Source organism: Leptinotarsa decemlineata, unplaced genomic scaffold (assembly GCF_025532065.1).
Source record: "Leptinotarsa decemlineata unplaced genomic scaffold, Ldec_3_MD MMD2_tig00026314_RagTag_RagTag, whole genome shotgun sequence".
NCBI lineage: Eukaryota > Metazoa > Arthropoda > Insecta > Coleoptera > Chrysomelidae > Leptinotarsa > Leptinotarsa decemlineata.
This window is the reverse complement of record NW_027412684.1, coordinates 724,567-747,491: the sequence shown is the minus strand read 5'-3', so window position 1 is coordinate 747,491 and position 22,925 is coordinate 724,567. Positions and strand designations below refer to the sequence as shown.

General features: G+C 35.1%; 1 protein-coding gene across 3 annotated transcripts in view; it reads left to right on the top strand.

Moving 5' to 3' along the window:
- LOC111510637 (nose resistant to fluoxetine protein 6) overlaps nt 1-22,496 on the top strand; it is an 86,360-nt gene extending 63,864 nt beyond the window's left edge. Inside the window, exons 10-13 of one of the 3 annotated variants that reach the window (XM_074181422.1) lie at nt 1,391-1,574; nt 3,811-3,953; nt 9,640-9,748; nt 10,068-10,238. In XM_074181422.1, the coding sequence (XP_074037523.1) occupies nt 1,391-1,574; nt 3,811-3,953; nt 9,640-9,748; nt 10,068-10,192 (561 nt within the window). In that variant the 3' untranslated portion in view covers nt 10,193-10,238. Of the gene's footprint in view, nt 1-1,390; nt 1,575-3,810; nt 3,954-9,639; nt 9,749-10,067; nt 10,239-22,088 lie in introns of those variants that run through there. The other 2 variants (XM_074181423.1, XM_074181421.1) reach the window with 2 other exon arrangements.
- Nucleotides 22,497-22,925: the final 429 nt, after the last annotated feature.

Below are 22,925 nucleotides of genomic sequence, written 5' to 3'. Positions count from 1 at the left end.
GGTCAGCTCTCGCTAAACCGGTGAAGCGGAGCGAGGGAAGCAGGGATAAGTGAAAGCACTCGAATGGCCTATAAATAGTCATCTTTCGGAGGAATAACCCGAAGTCATCGTCTGAAGACGATTGTAGATACTGACAATCGAAACGTGTATTTCCAAACACCTTCAAACATAGAAGGGCTTTGCTCTGAATAATCACAAAGCTACCCACTGAACACCAGTCACTTGTAAATTGTTCAAAAAAAGAATTTATGTCAAAAAAAAATGTAAATTCACATTAATAAAATCATTCGAGAAACATCAACCACGACTGATGAGCCTCATTTCGAAATTTTCTTTCAATATAAAACAGTATTAATTCAATAGAAGTGGAAAAATCATAATCATTTGCATACTGTCTGTTTCGTCTGCTACCGTCTTGATTGTATAATACAAATCTTACAATATTTATCATATCCAAAACCTGAATCTCTATGTTAAATTTCGTCCTACTATGATAGTAAAAAAAGGTAATTTTACTTTTGTATCAGAACAACTATTGTAACAAAATGGAATACTCATCGACGATTGTCATGTGACTTTGATGCAAAAGATGGACTACAACAAAATTATTAACTTTTATCAACGAGTACATAGTGATGCAGAATAATCAGTTTCCATAGAAACGAAACTACTCATTTCTCACAGAGAATTAGGTATTCTCCGTAACTTTGATCAAAAGTTCTAAATTCCGAACGATGTAGTATCTGCTGGGGATAGAATCAACACTATGACCTTTGCTTCACCGCTTTTGATAATATACTGTCGTAGTGGATGAAATGTCAGGCATAAAAACCAGCTTTGCCGATGTGATTACACATGTTCGAAATACTAACTACAAATTTACAGTAGTGTATAGTATCATTGTGATTTTTAAGTTACCAGGATAGACTTATGAAAGCATCGTCTTGGAAGAATATAATGAATCCGTTAATCCCCGAATTTATACCGACCACACGACCATGGAAGAAATAGGTCAGATGATTTAATGAGGCAAAATCTTCGATGTTGTAGGTGGAGACCTCATGAAGTGGCTCATAAAGTTATAACGTAGTCCTTGCTACATTTTGTTGAACGGGTCTCAATTTGGTGATAGATTTCTGAACATCTCGTTCGATGTTGAAAACCAAAGCTAATTCATGGAGAGCTCAGGTATATGCCTGAAAAACATAGTGTTCCCCTATGATCACAGACCAAAAAAGTACAAGTGTCGCTTTATAGATTCTACCAGAACATTTCAACCCCAGAAGTTTAAAATGTGATTGAAAATAACAGTTATTCAATTGAGCAGTTGAAGAGTTCAGAAAGTGATAAAACAGATTCAGAATATATAGAATTGATCCTTGTTTTTCAGGTAACCAATTTATTTTTATGGATTTCCACGTTTGCCGCTTGCTGCGCTCTCATAGCGGTTCATCAAGTTTTCACAGGGAACAATTATGATTCTGTTAGAGCTGGTCTATTTAACTCGTGCGCCAGACCCGCATGGGCTCTTGTGACCGGAAGTGTTGTATTTCTCTGTAGCACCGGACATGGAGGTGAGATTATTCCTCATATAACTGCGAATATCTACGAAATGACCATGAAGACTATCTAAATTTTTTTGGGCAGATACTTGTATCATTCCATCCGGGTTCTTTCTATTTGGGGTCGTCAATCTGTAAGCAGTTCCAGAAGGTTGATTGGAATACATAAATTAATAAAACCATATTTCTTATTCCTTTTAATTCAGATTAAAATTCATCTGAAGTATCTTTTGAGACACTTTGAGTTTGCTAATGAACACAATTGACAGAAATGCCACATCGGCTGGCACTGGAAGTATAACTTTTTTTTTTATTGACTCGGCCGTTATTTGAAGAAGATCCATAGTAATTTCACAAACTACACAAACTTTATTTTCATGTTTCGCTATCACTGTAGCTTTTCCGTCATTCACTTTTTTTTTGAGTTAATTGATTTCCACTGCTTCCAAATGATTTAGCTTGAAACCTATGTGTAAAATTTCGAACACTCCGTTAAAGATATGATTTTCTACTAGAAGTTGATTTGAATATATTGGACTTGTTTTGATAAGGAAACTTATTATCATAGCTCATATGATGTTCCTGGATACGGTTCCTAAATGTTGTGCCAGTTTGACCAATATATATCTCAGGACAAGTTCCACAATTTGATTTATATACGGCTGATTTCTCGAATCAGCCGTAGGTAATTAAAAAATTAAGCCACTTTTTTTGTTGTTTATCCAAAATATGTTAAAGCTGTCTAATCAAAATTATAGAGCTTTACCATATTTTGGACAAACGACGGAAAAAGTGGCTTAATTTTTGAATAAACAAGATTTCAAAATTGCATATGAAGCCACTTTTTCTGTTGTTTGTCCAAAACAAGTTAAAGTTATCTGATCGACAATATTGAGCTTTCACCGATTTGGACAAACAACAGAAAAGGTGAATAAACAAAATATTGAAAACGCATATAAAACAGGTAATACGTTGGGAAAGTTAGTTGAAAATAATAAAGACAAAACATCCAAATTCTAGAAATCAGGAGTATATAAATGATTTTCTGGGAAGGGGAGTTTTTGACCTTCTACTTCTCCATCTTGATATAAAAAATGTGGGAATCTTCCAACATTATTCACTCCTTAAAATATACCCTCTCAATTTTCATAAATTAAATTGTGGAACATGTCCTAAGGTATATATTGGTCCAGGAATATCATATGAGCCTTGTAAATAAAAAAACACGTTCAACATATTCAAATAGGAAAAAAGCATATCGTTAATAGAGAGTTCGAAATTTCACAAACAGAAAATAAAGGTTTGAAGCTAAATCATTTGGAAGTAATGGAAATTATTAAAATTTTGAATTCAAACACTTTCTTGAATGACCAACTGGATTTAAAAAGTTCACCATTCCTGAAATTGTTTTGTCGAATTGGTACAATATGCTCTAGGTTATCATAATTCAGGATATTCCAGAGGTAGATGAAAGTTGAGTAGATGCTCTAAGTAATCATGATTGAGTATCTATCTGAGTAGTTAGTTCTCACTGGTGATTACGAGGGGTGTGTAAAAGTTAGAGATAAGAATGATTTCCAGATCGTGGGATCTGACAAATTCCTGACAAAGCTAATTGTTCTCTGGCTAATGTTACCAAAAACATTGATATTTGTGCAAGTTTCCTCACAGAGAAGATTCCCGAAAATACTTTCCGTTCATTCAGAAGCCGGACCTAACAGTAATCAATCGAGCAATGGATTTCTTAGTCTGATTTCTTGTCAATGCAAGACATATCCAGCTAAGACTGTAGTATGTTTGTCTGAGATAGAATCTACTTTGGATATAGTGAAGTATCGATTTTCCTTCTCGTGATCAAAACTTCTACACTACTCGCAATTCTGATGGACTGCAATCAACTCCGTCTAGGTTACTTTGCGAATAGTGTAGAAGGAGGTTCAACAGAAATCAAAATGAATCTGATGACTGTGTACATATCATTCACTTCTCCTATTGAATGCAAAGGAATTTCGATAACGATGTGTTAAAGAGAAATATGATGTAAAACTGATTACCCAAATTGTATTTATAATTGTCAAAGCAATTTTTCGGGTTTATTGGTCGTAATCCGCAGGTTGAGTCCACAACTGTGGTAGACATCAAAAACGATAAGGCAACGGACACGATGCTCACGTTATATGCGTTACTGATGTTATAGACGAAACTTTCGTAATGTCGTTTCCGTTCAATAGTATTTTTTATTTTTTAGGTAAACTAAACGAGTGGCTCTCGTTACCTGTGTTCCAAGTATTGGTAAAGCTATCGTATAGTGTATACCTTGTCCAAATGATTGTCATACTGTTCTTCACTGGCTCGAAGCGACATTCAGACCATTTTAACTACCCAAAACTGGTTAGTATCACCCTAGTAGAGGAGACCGTTTACAAAAGTAACACTTTGCAACTTTGCATTTTTACCTTGATTTTTGGCTGGGTGTAACTGTTGACATTAGATTAATATAACCATGAATAAATTCAGTTTATGTTCTTTACACTTGTAACTCGATTTTTCATATTATGGTGTGTTCTATATGAATAACATAAATTTAAAAAAATCGTTAGTTGTTACTTTCGACCATATAGGCAGGTCGAAAATAACACGTTGTGGGTCGAAAGTAAAAAGGCAAAGGGTTTGGTAATGAATACAATATTATACATGGTAAATCAACAAATTATTTATTCAAATTATTTATTAAAAAATTATATTTTTTCAAATATTTTCATAAAACAAATCAATAAGAATTAATCTTAGTTTAAGTGATGAGATCAATTTAGTATAATGTTAATAATGTTTCTGTAATAAACTGATGTGCCAGGTTATCTCATTTTCTTTTCAATGCCAAAGATAAGGTCGGCAAGTTGGAAAAATATGGAGTTTATGAGCTTAAGTGTCCGGAGTGTAATAGTGTTTATGTGGGGCAATGTGGCATGCAGCCACAAATTTCCGAATGTAAACGATACGGAAATTCTGCACTATGGTTCAGGGTTGCCCACTCAATTATTTAGAATCCTTGGAAATTCACAAGTATTTACTTTGCGGGTGCAACCTGTTAAATGATCAAATCGATTTAGTTCACGCGCCGGTTTTTAAATTGGCACATCCGCATTGTGAACTGTTAATTCAGGTACTCAATCAAGTCAAATAACTATATTTCTATCAGTACCTACAGGGGTGATATATAATGGCGAATGTAATGAATCATTGTTAGTTTATTGTATAAGTTTGAAAATGTTCGTATAGTAGGAAACTGCAGTAACGTTAGTTACATATAAAAGTGGTAAAAAACATAGAAAGTTTCATCTCTATTTTTTCCATCATTTTTTTATAATCAGACTTTTATAATTCAGTCATTATTCTCTTACTCAGAATCGCTTTTTGCCATACAATTCTTATCATCCCCCACGCATGGGACCATATTTTACATTCGATTTATTATTCATTTGGCCGACTAATGCCAAACGTTTTTAAACAGACAAGACTGAAGCAATCTTCGTCGTCAGATTTATTGTCCTTTTATTTTGGTGCCTTCTTTGTCTTTTTCTTCTTCCCTTTTCTTTTGCAGATATCAATTTTCTCTTACCTTCTTCAGTATCAGTTTGCAGTACCATTTTCTTGGCTTCATGTCGTTGTTGGTGTTCTTGTTCAAGTAAGTTTTTTTGGGAGTGTCCGTCAGAATTGCAGTCTCACCTTTATTTGTTTCAGGTCTCGTACCCGCTTGTGGTAAAGGTCTAAGATCTTTAGGTAATAAATTAAACGGCTAGGTAGAATTTGCATGCTCGCTAGGTCCTGCCACTGGTGTTTTGGATCTTTGATCAGAAATAGAGTTAGCTAACAGAGAATCAGTGTCAGCAGAGATCGAGTCCGGTATATTTTGAACAGATGGTGGTTGGTCATTATTGTTTGACAAATCATTATTGCTATTTGTACGGTGAACAGTCTGGTGAATTGATGTTGGAAGATCACCAACTGGAGTAATTGGCGTCAGAACTAGTCAACACATCATTTGGTGGACATTGTCTAATAGATAACTTGTAACGGCCGGTCAGTCACAGATGGTGGCGCCTAGTCAAAAGCAATACATATATTCCTATTGAATGAACTTATGCTGATACAGGTAAATCAAGCCATTGCATTTCTATCAGTGACAAAAAGAGGAAATGTATCTCTAACAATCCCAGGAATGTAATGAATAATCATCGTTCGACCAGGATGATTTCACATTCAGTTATCTGTGTTTTTCATTTTCTTAAATGGCCCACATACTGCTCTATCCAAAGGCTGGAGTTTGTGGGTTGAATGAGGTGGAAACGATAGCAGTACTATTCCGTTTCCTTTACAAAATTCTAGAGCTTGAATTGATATATGCGATGCATAGTATGCGAGCAGTAATAAGCATTTTTGATCAACTGTGGGCTTGACTTGTCTTTAAAAATGTTGTAGAAACAGTAAAAATGCTGCATCCTGCATCCACCCATTAGCATTGCCAGCTTCAGCACAACCAACAGAACCCTCATGTATCATGTGGTCTTGGAATCGTTTCAGTGGTAATACAAAAAAAAGGAGGATGTGTCCTTCTTGAGCATCAATCCCAACAGCAACAGTTACTAATCTTTCACGCTCTGCTGAGGTTACTGCACCTGCTTATTTATTTCCTTTTTGAGCTACAATTTTGCTGGGTTTTTGGACAGTGCTCACTCTTGTCTCGGCCATATTCCAGATATGGCTCGAATTGATTCCTATCTATTACCTCAGCAGGGTTATTAAAAAATTTACTCACATTATGCTCGTTGAAACTTGAAGGCCGCTACAGACTTGTTGCTTGAGGACATCGCAGAGATAGGCTTGGGTGACGTTTCAAAAAATCCTTACTCGCATTTCGACTATTGTGCCATTTTCACGAAATGTTATTCCATTTTTGATTGCTAACTCGTATGCCAGTTTACGTACTTCAGATGGAGATAACCCAAAATGAACTGCAGAGAACTCAATTAAATAGTCGCGTAGATTACTTTTTTCATTATTAGCAAAAACTTGGTTGACGCAACGATAGCCCATAATTGCGCTTTTTTATAAATCTATATAATGTTACATGGCAAACATTATATTTTTTTGCCAGGCCTTCAATTTTTGCATCATCTTTGAAATGGTCTTCAGCCGTTTTTCGATACACTTCCGTGTCGGTAGTTCCTCGTTCAGTAGTTCTTATGCATTGTCGTGGCATTCTGTTGAAGTGAAGACACACATAAAAATATGATGGTAATCAAATCATTACGGGGAAAAAAGTAACAAGTTACTTTTGTAACTTGTACAAAAGTCACAAGTAACTTTTGTACCCATAAGGCTATGTTACTTTTGTTACCGCCCACATTTTTGTCAAAACGTGCAACATAACCTCAAAACGGAACGTGCTACACAAAAATGAATTTAAGCAATATACAGTCACTCTAATCAAGAATGGATACGCAAACATTCAGATTACTATCATCCATTGAAGACTAAGTAAACATTTAATAACAATACATAAAAAAATTACTTTTGTTAAAACACGTAGCGTCCTATCACACAGCCCATCAGCGCGTAGAGTGGCGCGGCTATCGCCTGACTTCGGCGAAGCGGTGTTCGTCCATTGGATGAATCTAGACAGCAATTGTTACTTTCGACCCCCCCGTTACTTTTGAACCCGGTCTCCCCTACATGTGTCATATCACTCATTAGAAATCTTATTCATAATCTCCACATGAATATTGACCTGATTTATTCTACTGAAATGCTATTTATGTTATACAGGGTGAGTCAATAAGATTCTACGGTCCATTGCTATCAGAGGAAACAATTTTTCGAACTGCTCAATTTTTTTGCAGTCATATCCATAAATAATATATTTTGAAATTATTTTCTTGCAATTAAGTAGATATTTTTTAGGACTAGTTAGTCAACATCACAATCATGATTTATGGATCCTTAACTTTCATAAATAATATATAGGGTGCTCCGTAAAACCGGTCAAGTTTCATACATTTTCGAATAGACATCATTCAACCGTTTCAAATAGAACACCCTGTATATTTTCATGTGTATGAAATATTTCAACATTTCACTACATTTTTTATCGAAGGTATACTATACAAAATAACTGATATTTAACAACTTATACCAAATTTTAGTAATAGTTGTAACCACTAAAAATGTATTTTCTTACGTTCACTTACTCAAATTTGTTTTTCGAATAGTCAAACCAATCGTTAATACATTATCATTTTTCATACAATCTGGTGATAGTTATCAGCGGTTTCAAGAGTAAAAAATGCGTAAAAAACCTAAAGAATATTTATACTGCTTTTTCCTTTCAAAACCCAGTTATCCATGACTGACTTCAGAAAATGAATTTTGGAATTTGTTAATAATACCATATGTAGATTGAATCATTTTCATTATGAATTATGTATTGAAAGATATGATGCAAATAGTCCATGCTTTGGGTTAAAGTAATGGAAACTGCCTCCTTGAATCTAGGATTTACAAAGAGAAGTTACCCGAAAGAAGACAACCAAATGGAAGGGCATTTCAGGCTCGTAAAACAAGATTTAAAGAACTGGTAATGTCAATCATGAGAAGTTTGAACGTGTCTGCTGTGTAACAAATGAACAGAATACATTTCAAATTGCTCTTTACCTTGTTGAAAATCCCCATATGAGATATCGAGGCCTGAGCAGGAAATTCGAATTTTCTCAAAACAGCGTGTCTCGAATGATACGAGATACCATATGCAATTTATCCAAGACTTAAGAGGACGAGGTTTTGGAAAACGTGTTCAATTTCGCCGATGGGGATTAGAACAGATCAATCAGGAAAATGATTTTTTCGATTTCGTGTTATTTTCTGATGAGGGAAAACCCTCATTTTGTTCGTTGCCTGAACTATCAACTGCGGTGGTTACTGAATGATTAGGGTAGAATTATCGAAAAAAGAGTTATTGCTCCTTATTTTTGAGTGTGCATCTCACTGGAAGAAAATAAGTAATATTTCTTCAGTATGAGTTTTCGAATTTATTGGTCGGAGTTCCATATGGAACAAGACTTAGAATGTGGCTACAACAAGACGGTGCACCACCACATTTCAAAACTGTTTTTTTTCTGATCCACAAAGTCTACGTGTATTCAGTGAAATAATATTAAATTGGTTAGAAGAATGGAAACTTTCTTTGGACAGCTTCAATTTGCTGTATATGAAAATTATCAATGGGATACTACATCACGTGGGATACTACATAACGTGAATATTATACCTTTATAAATCTGAGTTCTTTAGTGTTCCTCATCAAGCCCAAAATTTGACTAGCGGTTGATATGTAAAACAAAAGTGAATTTTTGATCAACTCCATTGAACGATTATTATCTATCTATCTATCTATCTATCTCGATCTCTATGTTATGATATTTCAGTCTGCACCGTCATTCAAAATGTAGGGTTTGAAGCTGTTTTACAAGGAAGTAAGTGTCTTCGTTTTTCACTGATTTCGAAGATTATTTAGTTTTTTAAACATAAATAGATCCCTTTTGTTAACCAGTTTTAGCAACTATAACCTCAATTGATCACTCAACTATTTCTTGACGTAGAATAATCTTATCTTCAATTATTGTGGAACAATGTATTTCTTCAGTCCTCAGTAAAGATCAGAATGATAATACTCGTGAACTAATGTTTCTTATCAAATGATATGCATTCAAGTAAAAGTATTTTATGTACTTTTTTCTGGGGAATTCGTAATTCCTGTTTCACGAATTCTGCTTTTATTTAAAAACTTTTCGATGTTGAACTTTAATTTATTCATGAAACATTGAAGGAATAGGACTATGCAAACTCAATTGACGGATAAAGATGATTCGAATGTGCAAAAACATTTTTGCTACACTTGTATACTTGCGCTACTTCTCTGGATTTATTCACGTTTCATACTATGGAAGTTTCAAACCCAGAAACCTTTAAAAGACTGACTGTTTCATGAAAAATATCTTTAAAATTATTAACTTCATTTCAGTTTCACGATTACATAGGTGATTTGGGCTTCATATTCATTGTGGCTACAATTTGGTGTTTAGCATTCGAATCGCCATATGTTGCAATCGGAAAAACATTTTTCAAAAAGGGTAAGTACATTAGTATGTTTTTTTTACAACATATCAAGTCCAAATTCGTATTCAACATGCAAGAAAATAAATGAAGGCAATCAATGTGGTCTTACTCGTTCTCCACAAATTATTTCAGCAATGTTGAATTCCGATTCGATATTTGATCTAATAGGAGACATTTTAGATGCAATGGGTGAAAAATAGCATTTGTAAACGTTTTTCACAGACGTGTGAAAAAATAATTTCGAAATTTGGCATGCATGAATTATAGTCGAATAGTTTTGAACATCTAACTATTATTGTAATGTAATATGTTTTATCATTTCTTTGTTTTCAGCCCTCAAAGAATTGTCAGACAATCAATCGGAAGAAAAAACGAAAACGAAGAGAAAGAATAAGAAAGGATATGTTGTTTGTGTCTATAAATACGATGACGATCAAACCATTAAAAAGTTGAATTGAAAAATCATTATAGATGTTTTAGTAATGAATAAAATTTTGCCTTGACTATTTTTGTTTCATCCGGATATTCAAACGAATACAATCAACCAAAGAAATCATTTGATGTGAGACAATCACCTTCAATTTGATTTTGAGGATAATAGCCTAATATACGAACGAATATAACGAATATAACGATATTTGAAAGTAATTTACTGATAGGTCCATCACCAATACAAGTGAGTTGTTCAATGGCAATAACAGCAAATTCATTTGCTGCATAAATTACTCTTCTCTTACCAGTTGTCTTTCCGGCAGAAACACCACCGACTCCCTCCACCTGTACAATTTACACTGACTGTGTGTATTTCCGAACATATTTCCCTAATACTCACTTTCCAATTTGGTTCCATACCAAAATTTCGATACTTCTACAGCAGATTCAGGGCCTACATATGGAGTTGATGATTAGTGTCTAGACAGTTCTCTTAGGTTTTCATGCCATTCCCAGGCCAGTTTCCATGTCATTTTGGGTTCATCAGCGTCCAGAGTATTAGGTTAGGTTAGGTCTATTCGATACTCCACCGCAACCCGCAAGGGTTTATTGTGGCTCACATCTATTCACACTCGGCCAAATAAAGCTAGCTTCTTAACGAAGCCGATTAGTTTGTATGTTAAGTGGTCTTTCATGTCAGATGGTATGAGTTCGACAGAGCCTGATTGGGTCCCCAGCGGGGCAGGCACAAAGTATGTATTCTACTGTTTCATAATTTTTCCAAACACACACTCTCTTCTGATAGTCCGAGTCACTGCATATGATGATTTAAATGACAATGACCTGTAAGAAGGCCTGTTAGACATCGTAGTTCATCCCTTCAGTAGTCCAAGAACTGTTCGGTATCAAGCTTCGAAGGGTGAATGAACGCCTTGTAGTGAACCAATCCTGGAAGATTCTGCTAGAAGTCCATAAATCTTCTTGCCATCCAGCTGTTCATTGTTTGCTGGCAAAGCCTAAAGCGATGCACAAGTCTGTATACAGTTCATCTGGCCTCTCTCTTCAGAAAAATGTGGAGGAGGTAGATCTAGAAGGATCTCCATGGCCGCTGACGGTATGGTACTGATGGCACCACTGATAGCCATACAAGCGTGTCTCTGTAAGCAAGAGAACTTCGCTTGGGCCGTTTTCTGTGAAGCCTTCGGCCACCAAGCAACTGCACCATGAGTGATCATTGGTCTGACAATCATCGTATAAATCCAATGGATCCATAGTGTAGTCTGGTGTTCTGTGAAAACAACGATTTGCTCATTTCGTGCAGACGTGAAATTGATGTTCTTTGCGCATTGAAAGACTGCATACACTTCGCCCTGGAAAACTGTATTCATGGCGAGCATTTTCTCTGGATCAATGTTTATTGACCATTTTCTGTAGATCATCACTTCACACGCCAAGTTGATATCGTATACATGTTTTGGCGTTATGTTGCCTGAGAACATGCTCGATGTTCGTTCCACCACATATGCTGAGGTTTATATTCAAGAGTATCTCCAATGCAGCTGTTGCTCTGGTTTACATTGTTGCCATTTTTTCCCAATTGAGCAAGTCTTTGCACCCTGATTAGTCTGGTAGAAGCATATAACATGATGCATATTGTACTATGGGTTCAATCACCATGATTTAGAGTTATTTTCTTATGTACGCTACAAGTTGAAATATTCACGGGCAGGGTAAGATTGAAACTTCAAGTTACTTGAATAAGGTTTTGTAGCATTTTTGAGAGCAAGTCCTGAATATAGCCTTCGAATTTTCTCTGGGATATACCTATAAGTTTTCTCAAATTAATTAGGGAAAGGAATATAATGGGAGGTGAAAGCAACAGCGTTTAACTGGCACCAGCCTTTATACTGGCATCACGAGAAAAGGCATCCGGATATCTGTAGAATATTTCAGTGATTGAACAGCAGATTTTGTGGTCATGTATGACAGTGAGCATCTTCAACGAGTCAATTGAGCTCAACTGAAGATGAGAACTGAAGATCTAGCCGACAGTTTGCAAAAGTTTGGTGCTGAAGTCAAAAATGTTGATAAGACTGGCTAAACTAGAAGTACCTAATAATCTCACCTCCTGGATTAGTGTCCATACTTTCATCAACAGGATTCGTGACACGGAGCTGCATCTGGTGAGGATGTCATGAAGAACAAAATGACATCATCATTTATGCCCTAGAATGGGAACCTCCCAAAATGTTTCGCGACAACAAAAAAGTGTGAGTAGGAGCCATGCAACAGAAAAACTCATGGCAAGTCTGGAGAAACTCCTCAAGAAATAGTTGACGAATAGAACTGTAACCAGGGGGAGAGGCGGCCTGAATGCTATGATTGCGGCAGAGAGAGAGAGAGAGAGAGAGAGAGAGAGAGAGAGAGAGACATTTCAAGTGAGACTGTCGATCACGTTCAGGACTCAAGGAGAAAAGAGACTGGCTTTTGGTATTACCCGAATGAGAGTGTCGGGGTTCTTAGTATCCGATTCCCACAATGAGACGCGACAGTAACAACTCAGTTGTCGATGGATTTTCAAATGATCACCAGTGCCTTCCCACCATCGGTACTGAAGTAACAAGGTCAGCAATGAGAGTCGACATTTCCAAGTAGTTTGAGAATGTTTCAAGTATGACCCGTTCTGAAAACAGCCACTGTGGAGAAACTAACGGTTCATGGAGGAACTGAAGTGATACTCAGGCTTGAAAATTGTGAAATCAGAATTGAGGAGTGAGACGACAAATTCATTACAGAACTGAACATAATGTCTGTCTACGGATTCAATGCGGATGTAAGAAACAAAAAGAAGTTATACCAATAGTAATGGAAATATTAAAAGAGGATAACTTATTGAAATCCTGAATTTGAAAACAGTGGTATGGTGCAATTAATAACTGAGCTTTTCCACCGAAAAAAATGATCGATTCAATAATCAACATTTACAAGTAACGAACAAAGTATTTCAGCTCTCCCTGACTGATTAATAGTTATATTATACGGATATCATCATTAATTCCACAAGCTACCATTAATAATGATCAGACAACCATATTTTCATGAGTAGAAAACAACGTCAGTGGAGAGAAGTTAGTGATACATTATCATGACAGTACCTTCTTTGAAAGAAATTTCAAAATCAATATTTTTCTTCATGGGACACATACTAGGTGTGATTCCTATTTTCACAGTAACAAAAGGAAAATTAGTGGAACGAAAGTTGTTCAGAATATACAGATATTGCATTATGTCACTTCAATTTTTCTGTGCCATCCTCGTCGCCTTTTCACATGGAAACATTGATTTTGTGGTTACAGTGACCAAACTTCCTTTGATACTATATGGATTATCACTAACATTGTGTGAGCTGATAATTTTGTTATCTAGCACCCATATTTATCAAACGAGTTGGAGAAATTTATTCAGAGCCCTGAATCATTCCCATACCGATCTGGAGAAAAGGATTGGTGAAAAGTTTTGGTGTAGTGGTTTCCAAGTGAAAATATTGATACTCAATATGATATTTTTTTCAAATTCAGTACTAGAAGCTATTCATTGCAGGAGTCAACTGGCACTTGTGATTGCGATGTCACTAGGCTCAATCCTCAGATATACGGAATTTTATTTTTCGTTACTTGCAACATACTTCTCTACAGACCTAACATCAAGATTCAACTTTCTTTGTGGAACTATCCAAAATGATTTCGAACAGTTTTCATTGGAAGTCAAGAGTATAATGGAGATAGAGAAAGATGTGAAATGTGTTAGAAAGTTGTATGGAGTTCTAGTAGGTGCAGTTGACAACTTCAACGAAATTTTTGGATATTTTTTCCTTTTTTATGCACTTACAGTGAGTGCCAGTTTACTCACATCTATTCATATAGCAACTATAAAAGTTTTTGGAACTGGGTTGAGTATGGAAGAGTATTTTATTTTGCTGATATTTCCATTATTCCAGATGGTGAGTGACTTGGGACGATACAGGCTGATTCACGGTGGATGGCACATTAGACGTTTCTGGTGAACCAGACAACGGATCACTTTGAAAATTTAATGGAGGGCATATTCGAACATTCTCTAGCCAACTAAAATATTTTCGACAATGCGGTGTTGCCGCTTCTATTAGAAAGCAGTAGCAACTTTGATTTTTCAAACGGAACACTCTGTATATAATATTATTTCTGGAATCTCCAATAATTGCCCGACAACTTTTCTTGATATTTCTCTATACCTATCTGTTACCGTTTTTGAAATAAAAATTAATTTCAATTTTTTTCTTCGAAAATCATGACTTCTAAAAATGCCGATATCTTTTAGTTAAGAAGTACTATGATATCGAAATTTGGTTTGGAGTTAGGTGATACTTGGACACTTCCCACACGTCAGCCTAATCTCCGTTACCTCAATACAGGGTGGTAAAAAAATACAGTATTTTCGTTTGCTTGAAAAAGTTGCTGAAATTTGATTATTTCAAATGGAACACCCTGTATATTATTGAAAATTCGGAAAGCTGCTGAAATTTGCTTTCTTTCTATGTATATCATACCTATACCTAACTAGTCAAGTTTCGGACTTATGAACATTTATTTGTGAAAATGTCCCTTCAGAATGGTATTTCCATTCGGTATTTGGTAAGCAGGCCATGATTACTATTTGACAGTAGCGTTGTGACATCCTCCTAATAATATCGACATTTTCGTCACTTCAGAAGTTGCAAATACCTTCAAAACGATGGAACAAAACTATTCAAACGAAGTTCTTATGAATTTGTTTATTATTTTTGGACAGTGTGACAAAATTATCAGCAGAACATGTAGAAAGTTCAATGAAATGTATCCGAATCTACCGCCAATGAACCTCAAGAAATTTATACGAATTCAGAACAATTTCAATGCATTTGGATCAACTTTAAAAGCACCAAGAAACTTGCCTCGACCCGTAACTTTCGAAGACAACCAGATTAATGTCTTAGCATATTTTCACGCATTTCCCGAGTCATCGATAAGAAGTGCTGAAGAAGATTTGGGTATAAAATATTCATCGGTTCAAAGAATCTTGCGAAGACATAAAATGCATGATTATAAATTCACCAAAATTCAAGCAATGAATCCTCAAGATCCTCAACAGAGAGTAGAATTTTGTGAAATGTTGTTGACACGCATTCAAGAAGATCCACTTTTTTTAAATAAAATTATTTGGACTGAAGAATCGAAATTTTCGAGAGAAGGGATTTTCAATAGAAAAAATCGTCATTATTGGTCCAGTGAAAATCCTCACGTCACAAAAGAAGCCGGATTTCAAGAAAAATTTAGTTTTAATATCTTCTGCATGTTGATGGACAACAAATTGAGGTACGTGATATACGAGGAGTCATTAACATCCAGAAGCTACCTGAATATTTTGGAGAATACTGTAGACAGTTTCGTGGATAATCTGCCACTCGAAGATTATCGAAACTGTTGGTACCAACTAGACGGAGCTCCTGCACATTGCACAAGAGAAGTGAGCGCAGAACTGGATAGACTATTTGACGATCGGTGGATGAGGCGCTTGGGACCATGGAATTGGCCAGCGAGATCACCCGATCTTAATCCATTAGATTTTTATTTGTGGGGAATGTTTAAAGGAAAAAATTACAAAATACCCGTGCGTTCGAGAGATGAATTGTTAGAAAGGATTGTCCAAACATTTGAAGATTTGGATCCCAATGAAATCAGATCTGCCACCACGAAAGCAGTCAATACCCGCATTTTAAAGTGCTTGGAAGTGAACGGCCAGCGATTCGAACATATTTTGAAATATTCCACATGATTGTTTTACTTTTTTATAATTATTCATATCAATATTTCCAATTTCAAGTTTCTTGGTGCTTTTTTAAAGTTTATCCAAACATATTGGAATTGTTCTGAATTCGTATAAATTTCTTGAGGTTCATTGGCGGTAGATTCGGATATATTTCATTGAACTTTCTACATGTTCTGCTGATAATTTTGTCACACTGTCCAAAAATAATAAACAAATTCATAAGAACTTCGTTTGAATAGTTTTGTTCCATCGTTTTGAAGGTATTTGCAACTTCTGAAGTGACGAAAATGTCGATATTATTAGGAGAATGTCACAACGCTACTGTCAAATAGTAATCATGGCCTGCTTACCAAATACCGAATGGAAATACCATTCTGAAGGGACATTTTCACAAATAAATGTTCATAAGTCCGAAACTTGACTAGTTAGGTATAGGTATGATATACATAGAAAGAAAGCAAATTTCAGCAGCTTTCCGAATTTTCAATAATATACAGGGTGTTCCATTCAAAATAATCAAATTTCAGCAACTTTTTCAAGCAAACGAAAAAACTGTATTTTTATACCACCCTGTATTGAAGTAACAAAGATTAGGCTGACGTGTGGGAAATGTCCAAGTATCACCTAACTCCAAACCAAATTTCGATATCATAGTACTTCTTAACTAAAAGATATCGGCATTTTTAGAAGTCATGATTTTCGAAGAAAAAAATTGAAATTAATTTTTATTTTGAAAACGGTAACAGATAGGTATAGGAAAATATCAAAAAAAGTTGTCGGGCAATTGTTGGAAATTCCAAAAATAATATTATATACAGAGTGTTCCATTTGAAAAATCAAAGTTGCTACTGCTTTCTAATAGAAGCGGCAACACCGCATTGTCGAAAATATTTTAGTTGGCTAGAGAATGTCCGAATATGCCCTCCATTTAATTTTCAAAGTGATCCGTTGTCTGGTTCACCAGAAACGTCTAATGTGCCATCCACCGTGAATCAGCCTGTATATGAGTAGATCTCATTATATATAGCACTATTCAATTTCCATCACCAAAATGAGGAGCTTTCAAAATTGCACTCTTTGCTGTATCTTGATTTTCAAAGATTCTGAAATCTATTAATACTTTGTTCATCTTTTAGGAAGTGTTAATAACATTTTTACAGAATGTTGTCTAACTTGAGCTACACGAAACAGAAATTTCAAATGAGGATCTGTTTTTTTTATCCTGAATATTCATTCAATATTAAAATAGTCTGACATTCGCCAGAGTTTTTGTAATTTGATTATTATTATATAAATTATAGATTTTTCATTACGTACCTGATTGTTACCTGAATGAAATATCACTACTCACTTCAGTTCTTCAATTTGAATGGAAGAGCACACCTAAAATGATGTCACTTTTCAATATTTATAGTTAGTTTTTTGTGCACATCGCACTATTACCAGAAATCGAACATTTCATTGTCCAATATGATATAAAATGATTTTTGAAATCCCTGAAAGAATCAATAAAATTAAAAAGATTAGCTAAAAAAATAACAATTATTTTAGGCAAAAAACTGAAAATACAAGTAGATAAAATACAAGCAACAATTGAAAATTGAACAACTAATAAGAAATGAAAATTGAAATTGAAAGATTTCAAGTTACTTCACGGCGTTTCGATTGTTAGTATCCATAATTGTCTTCGGGTGATGACTGGTTCTGCAGGTAGGATCTTGATGGTGTTATCTCTACGTAGTCCGTTCAGAGGTCTTCGTTCTTCTTTGCTGATGTTAGATGTTGGAACTTTTTCTCGATCTAGCTGTTCTCTGATCTTCCATCTAAGTTCTTCTGCCCAATCTGATCAATAAGAAAACTGGTGGATTCTACTGCAGTACTTATTTCCAAAGTGAGCACAGATGTTGGCTCAATGGCACAGTTTAGACCTTTCCTCAACAAGAATTTCTCTATGTCCGAGAGCGGGCGGAAACTCATGTTGATGACGTTGACGGCTTCATAGTTGTCCTATTTTTGGTCTGCATTTGGGCATTGTTTCCTCACCAACTTTCCCCACTTTCTGTTGTGGGTATTCTCCATGTCTTGGCGGATCTTCAAGCACGTACTTTCAATCTTGGCGAAGATTGGTACATGATCCTCTTTTAAGGTCTCTCTTCTTATTTTTTTAAATCGTTCTGCAGCATCCTGCATCAGAGTTGACATTTTCCAACGGTGGTAACTAGTTTGAGACCTTATCAGTGCTCGGCTGGCCCAATATGTGTTTGGCTCCCTCTCTCTTGGCATTGGTGAATTCAGCAGAAAACTTTTAAGGATAATAATGTAGTCTCTACCTCTGCACAAAAAACTCAGTCATCACCCGAAGACGATTGTGGATACTAACAATCGGAACATCGTGAAGTAACTTGATTTGAAATCTTTTAATTTTAATCCTCATTTCTTGTTGATTGCTCAATTTTCAATTGTTGCATATATTTTATTTCATTGTAGTTTCAGTTTTTATGCTTGATATAATTGTTATTTTTATAGCTAATCTTTTTAATTTCATAGATTCTTTCAGGGATTTCAAATCATTTTATATCATATTACACAATAGAAGTCCGAAATAATGAAATGTATCATGAAACATTGTCAACCAACTTCAAACAAACCCAGAAATCGAAGATAATAATTGGAAAATAACTACGGATTAGAATACCTCTTCGTATTTTTATCATCTACCTCTCCTTTATTGAATCTATTACGGAAATGAGGAGAGAACTAGCATATTCAGAAACCTAACAATGAAATGCATGATACATCGTCAGGAAACAAAATCAGGTTATCACTTCGTTGATTTTTTCTTGGAGAATTTTCAAATGGAGATATCTGACTACTCGTGACTTTGAAATGAGTGAAAGGAATGATCTCAATTATCCCATCATGCTAACAGTACACCAACAAACAGTGAGGAAGGAGAAAGTTTCTGAAAAATAAAGAATTTTCAAAATGAATTTGATTTAAGTTGAATATTACATTCAATAGTAATATCAGATTTCACCAATGTTCAGAGAATATACAATGAACAAAACCAATAAAACACTTCAATATCTATTTTCTCTATTGGTTCACAGTGATGTTCACAGTCATCACCTACAGCAACTTTTTTTTCATGAAGAAGAATCTGATTCAATAACGATTCATAATAATAGTACAGCAGACCATAGCCAATAAAATATCATGTTTTCTTATAGAAAATGCTGCACTTTCCAGTCCACTACCGTAATCACATATACCTATCTATATTTCACAAGATCGTCACATCTACAAAATACATGATTATGATCAGGATGTGCGTGTCTGGATCATACGGATTGAATTTTCAATAATAAAATATTGTTTAGTTGTTTGAATAAAAATTTTGGCATTTCTTGAGAAGTGTAACTGACGAATCTCCCACTCTTTGGCGAAATATGTAGTGAATCATCAACATATTCATGAAAAATATAGAAAAAGCCCCCTAATCAAATTGGAGTTGTAGGCGAATTTATTCGCAGGATTTTTCCTGCGACCCGGATTGACTAAGTTGTCCTTTTATATTTTGATGTTACTATTAAAATTTCTCTCCTCTGTCAAGTTTCACTTTGAACTTATCACTTATTTTGAGGCTAATGATTTAGGTATATACCTATGCCCACGATAAAGAGGATCAGTATCCAAAACCATGAGAGATGTAAAATTTGGTGGAATAGTAAAAATTGCTCAATTCAGAGCTGATTCAAATGATATTTTTTGAAATTGAAGAAATCCTGATTAGTTTGAAAATATTCAGAAGGAATCGAAATTCGCCAAAGAAGATATCAAGAAAATCTTTCTCACTGCTTCTTTTCAAGCTGTACAAGACGAAGTTCGCAGATTTTCAACCTGACGTTTCGTCTCCAACTTATTTCAAATGGACCGAAAAGAGTATTCAATGCATATAAGTTAGCCTCTTCGACTATAACTTCTTTAATGTATCACCATGATCATTAATTAGTGATTTTCAAAATGTCATAGACAGTGTTATTCCAATTTTGTATTTCTCACGGTTTTTTATTTTTCTATGTTGATCCTTTTTATCTTGAACATTTGGAATAGGTAAGTATTTTGAGATTCTTATACGCATATATTATTGAATGTTCTTGTTTTTTCCATTGAGAGTTCTCTACTCCCATTACCACTTCCCAATTCACAAGCTTGCTGGTTAAAGATCTCCATTAAGTTCAAAATACCATTCATCACCATAGATACCATTTCTTCATATCATAATATGGGTAATGACAAAACCTAAATTGATATTATGATCTGTTTCTCCATACGATTTGTTCGAATTCACAATGTTTTTGAAATATCGAATTTTTGAGACCTCCAATTTCACACTACAATTTTTTTATGAACTCAATACCATCTGGTACAACACGCAAATAATCCAAGACACGTTTTCAGTCATATTTCAACATAATTACGTAATCATCAAGTCGTACATTATGTGTCACATCGAGCTTCCATTAGAATTTTAGAGAAGTGCAGTTACCAAAATTATGTTCGTTTAAAAGTTCCAGATATCAATGCCGTGGGCTTTTCCAATTTACAGGATATCAGTATAGCTGCAGATATTTTCGGATAGTTTTGTTACAGGAAGAATTTTATATTTACAATTCGTCAATGAAATGAGTGAACTGCAGACGTTAACAGCGGATGTTCCCCCGGAAACTGTTTTCGGCCCGGCATTGTTCCCAGTTAACATCAACGGTTTGTTTTCTATCTAGGCAGAATGGAATCCATTTTGTTTTGCAGACAATACAGTTATCGTTTTTACAAGTGACGATGTAAAAAACAAAACTGAACAAAATCTGGGAATTCGACTTTTCCCATCTACTTTTCGAGTTTTTTAACCTTTTCAATACGTTATAAACCATTGAAAACCGCATGTTTTTCTATCATCCCACGTGTTGTCTCTGATTGATCAGTCTCCACCAGGGTTCTCACACCTTCGTCCTGGATTACTGTAGATCGACTACTTCGGGACTCTTCGAGGCTAAAATCTCCGAAACAAAATTTCGCGCACCAACGCCGAACAGCGCGTTAATTAGCACTATGGTTGCCGATTGCCTGGTTGATTTTTCAGGATGTTTCGGCGCCGCTGTGATTCAATTTGAGAATTATTTTTGGAAAAGGAAAATAACTACTTTTGTTGAGTTTGATCTCACTTATATTTGAAAATGCCTTTAATGAGACTGGTCAGTCTTTTTGAGCTTCACAAATATGTTCGTCTCCTTTGTTAGTTCAGTCCACAAAGCTTTTGCACAACGACGATTATAACTTCAGTATGATGTATTCAATCCTCATTTCCAACCCCAAAAATAAGATTTGAATAACGAGAGAAAACGAAGGTTATGTACTATCATATTTTCAACCATCTGGATGGGTAATAAAGTTTTAGTGATGTCTGGCAATATTTTTATTCGATTTCCTTTTCTCTTTCTACTCACGAGTACTCGTTTGAAGAAAGGTGTTTCTGGAAGTGATAGAAACATGTGAAAATTTCATACGCTCCTTCCTTCACGAACGTATTACGTGAATATTACATATATCTCCAGAAATATGGGCGACCTTATTACCGTACTATCCATTATATTACGGTGAAGTTTGGATGTTTCCTCGCCGTATGTTTACCAGAATATATCTTGAAAATAGTTGCTTCTATAGAAAAGTTATGACCCTTCGGTAAAAAAAAGTTCATCCTCTATAAGTGAAAACAAAACAAAGATAAAAAATAATTTCTCAAGTTACACAATCTCTATTACCTATATGATGGAATTAGCCGGTACTCAATGAAAATTCATAACGTGCTGCGGTTTTGTAAACTATTCAGTGAAAATCTTACATTGAAGTGTAACTTTAATGTTTCTATTGGCATCTGAGTATCTTATTATTTCCAATATTATATGGAAAAAACAAAAATCAAAACAAATCTAGCACCAAAAAGACAAGAGATTTTCAAACACTTGCTTGAATGATTCTAATAATTTTTGTCATTTCCGTTGTACATATTTTTTTCAGAGTTTACTTGTTTACTCCTTCCTCTGCTTCGATGATACTTCGAGAGCAGCAAAGAAAATCACAAGGATCTGCAATGATGTTCAAGAAAACAACTTCATATTTTTCCATGAATCACGCGCTAAAAGAGAACTGGAGCGACTAGTCAGTGTCACTAGGCACTGTCCAATACAGTTTGTGGCAGCAAACTTTTTCAAAATGAAGAGAAGGACGATTTTGAGATTAATGAGCATCATCAGTACCTATTTGATAGTGCTTCTGGAGTTCGATGAGAAATTTTCAATTTTTTCCAAACGACATTGAGGCTTGGCCTTGTCAGAAACAATAGTTGATGAAGAAGATGCGGAGATACCTCAAAGAATTTATAAAATCAGGCAGCACTCATTCGTACTTCTCCGTAGAATACATTCGTGAGAAAATACAAGAAAGTATTGTAATGATACTTTTCATAAATGTTTCAAAGTTTACTGGTTTTTGTACTTTCATACCTCACCCAAAAAAAACTGATCAACTAAGAATAGTATACTCAAGCGTTCTGAAGGAACACTCTCTTTAATATTATTTAAATCTTCAATTTCATTATCATTATTATTATTTTCTCACCCTGGTGTTTTCGGTAAGTGTTTTGAATCCATCTTCAATCTTCACACCATGCCGGTATGGGAGAAGGTGCTAGTCATTAAAATTCTCAATCAAGATGACCATTTCGTCTGACGTAATGGTCTCACCAGGAGGGTTTTCGTAATGTTTTGATTTGCCAAAAATTTGAAGAAAGGATAACGGATGGGTATTGTACCATGGACTTATTAGAACAGCCTTTCGTCTTTCGAGTTCTAATTC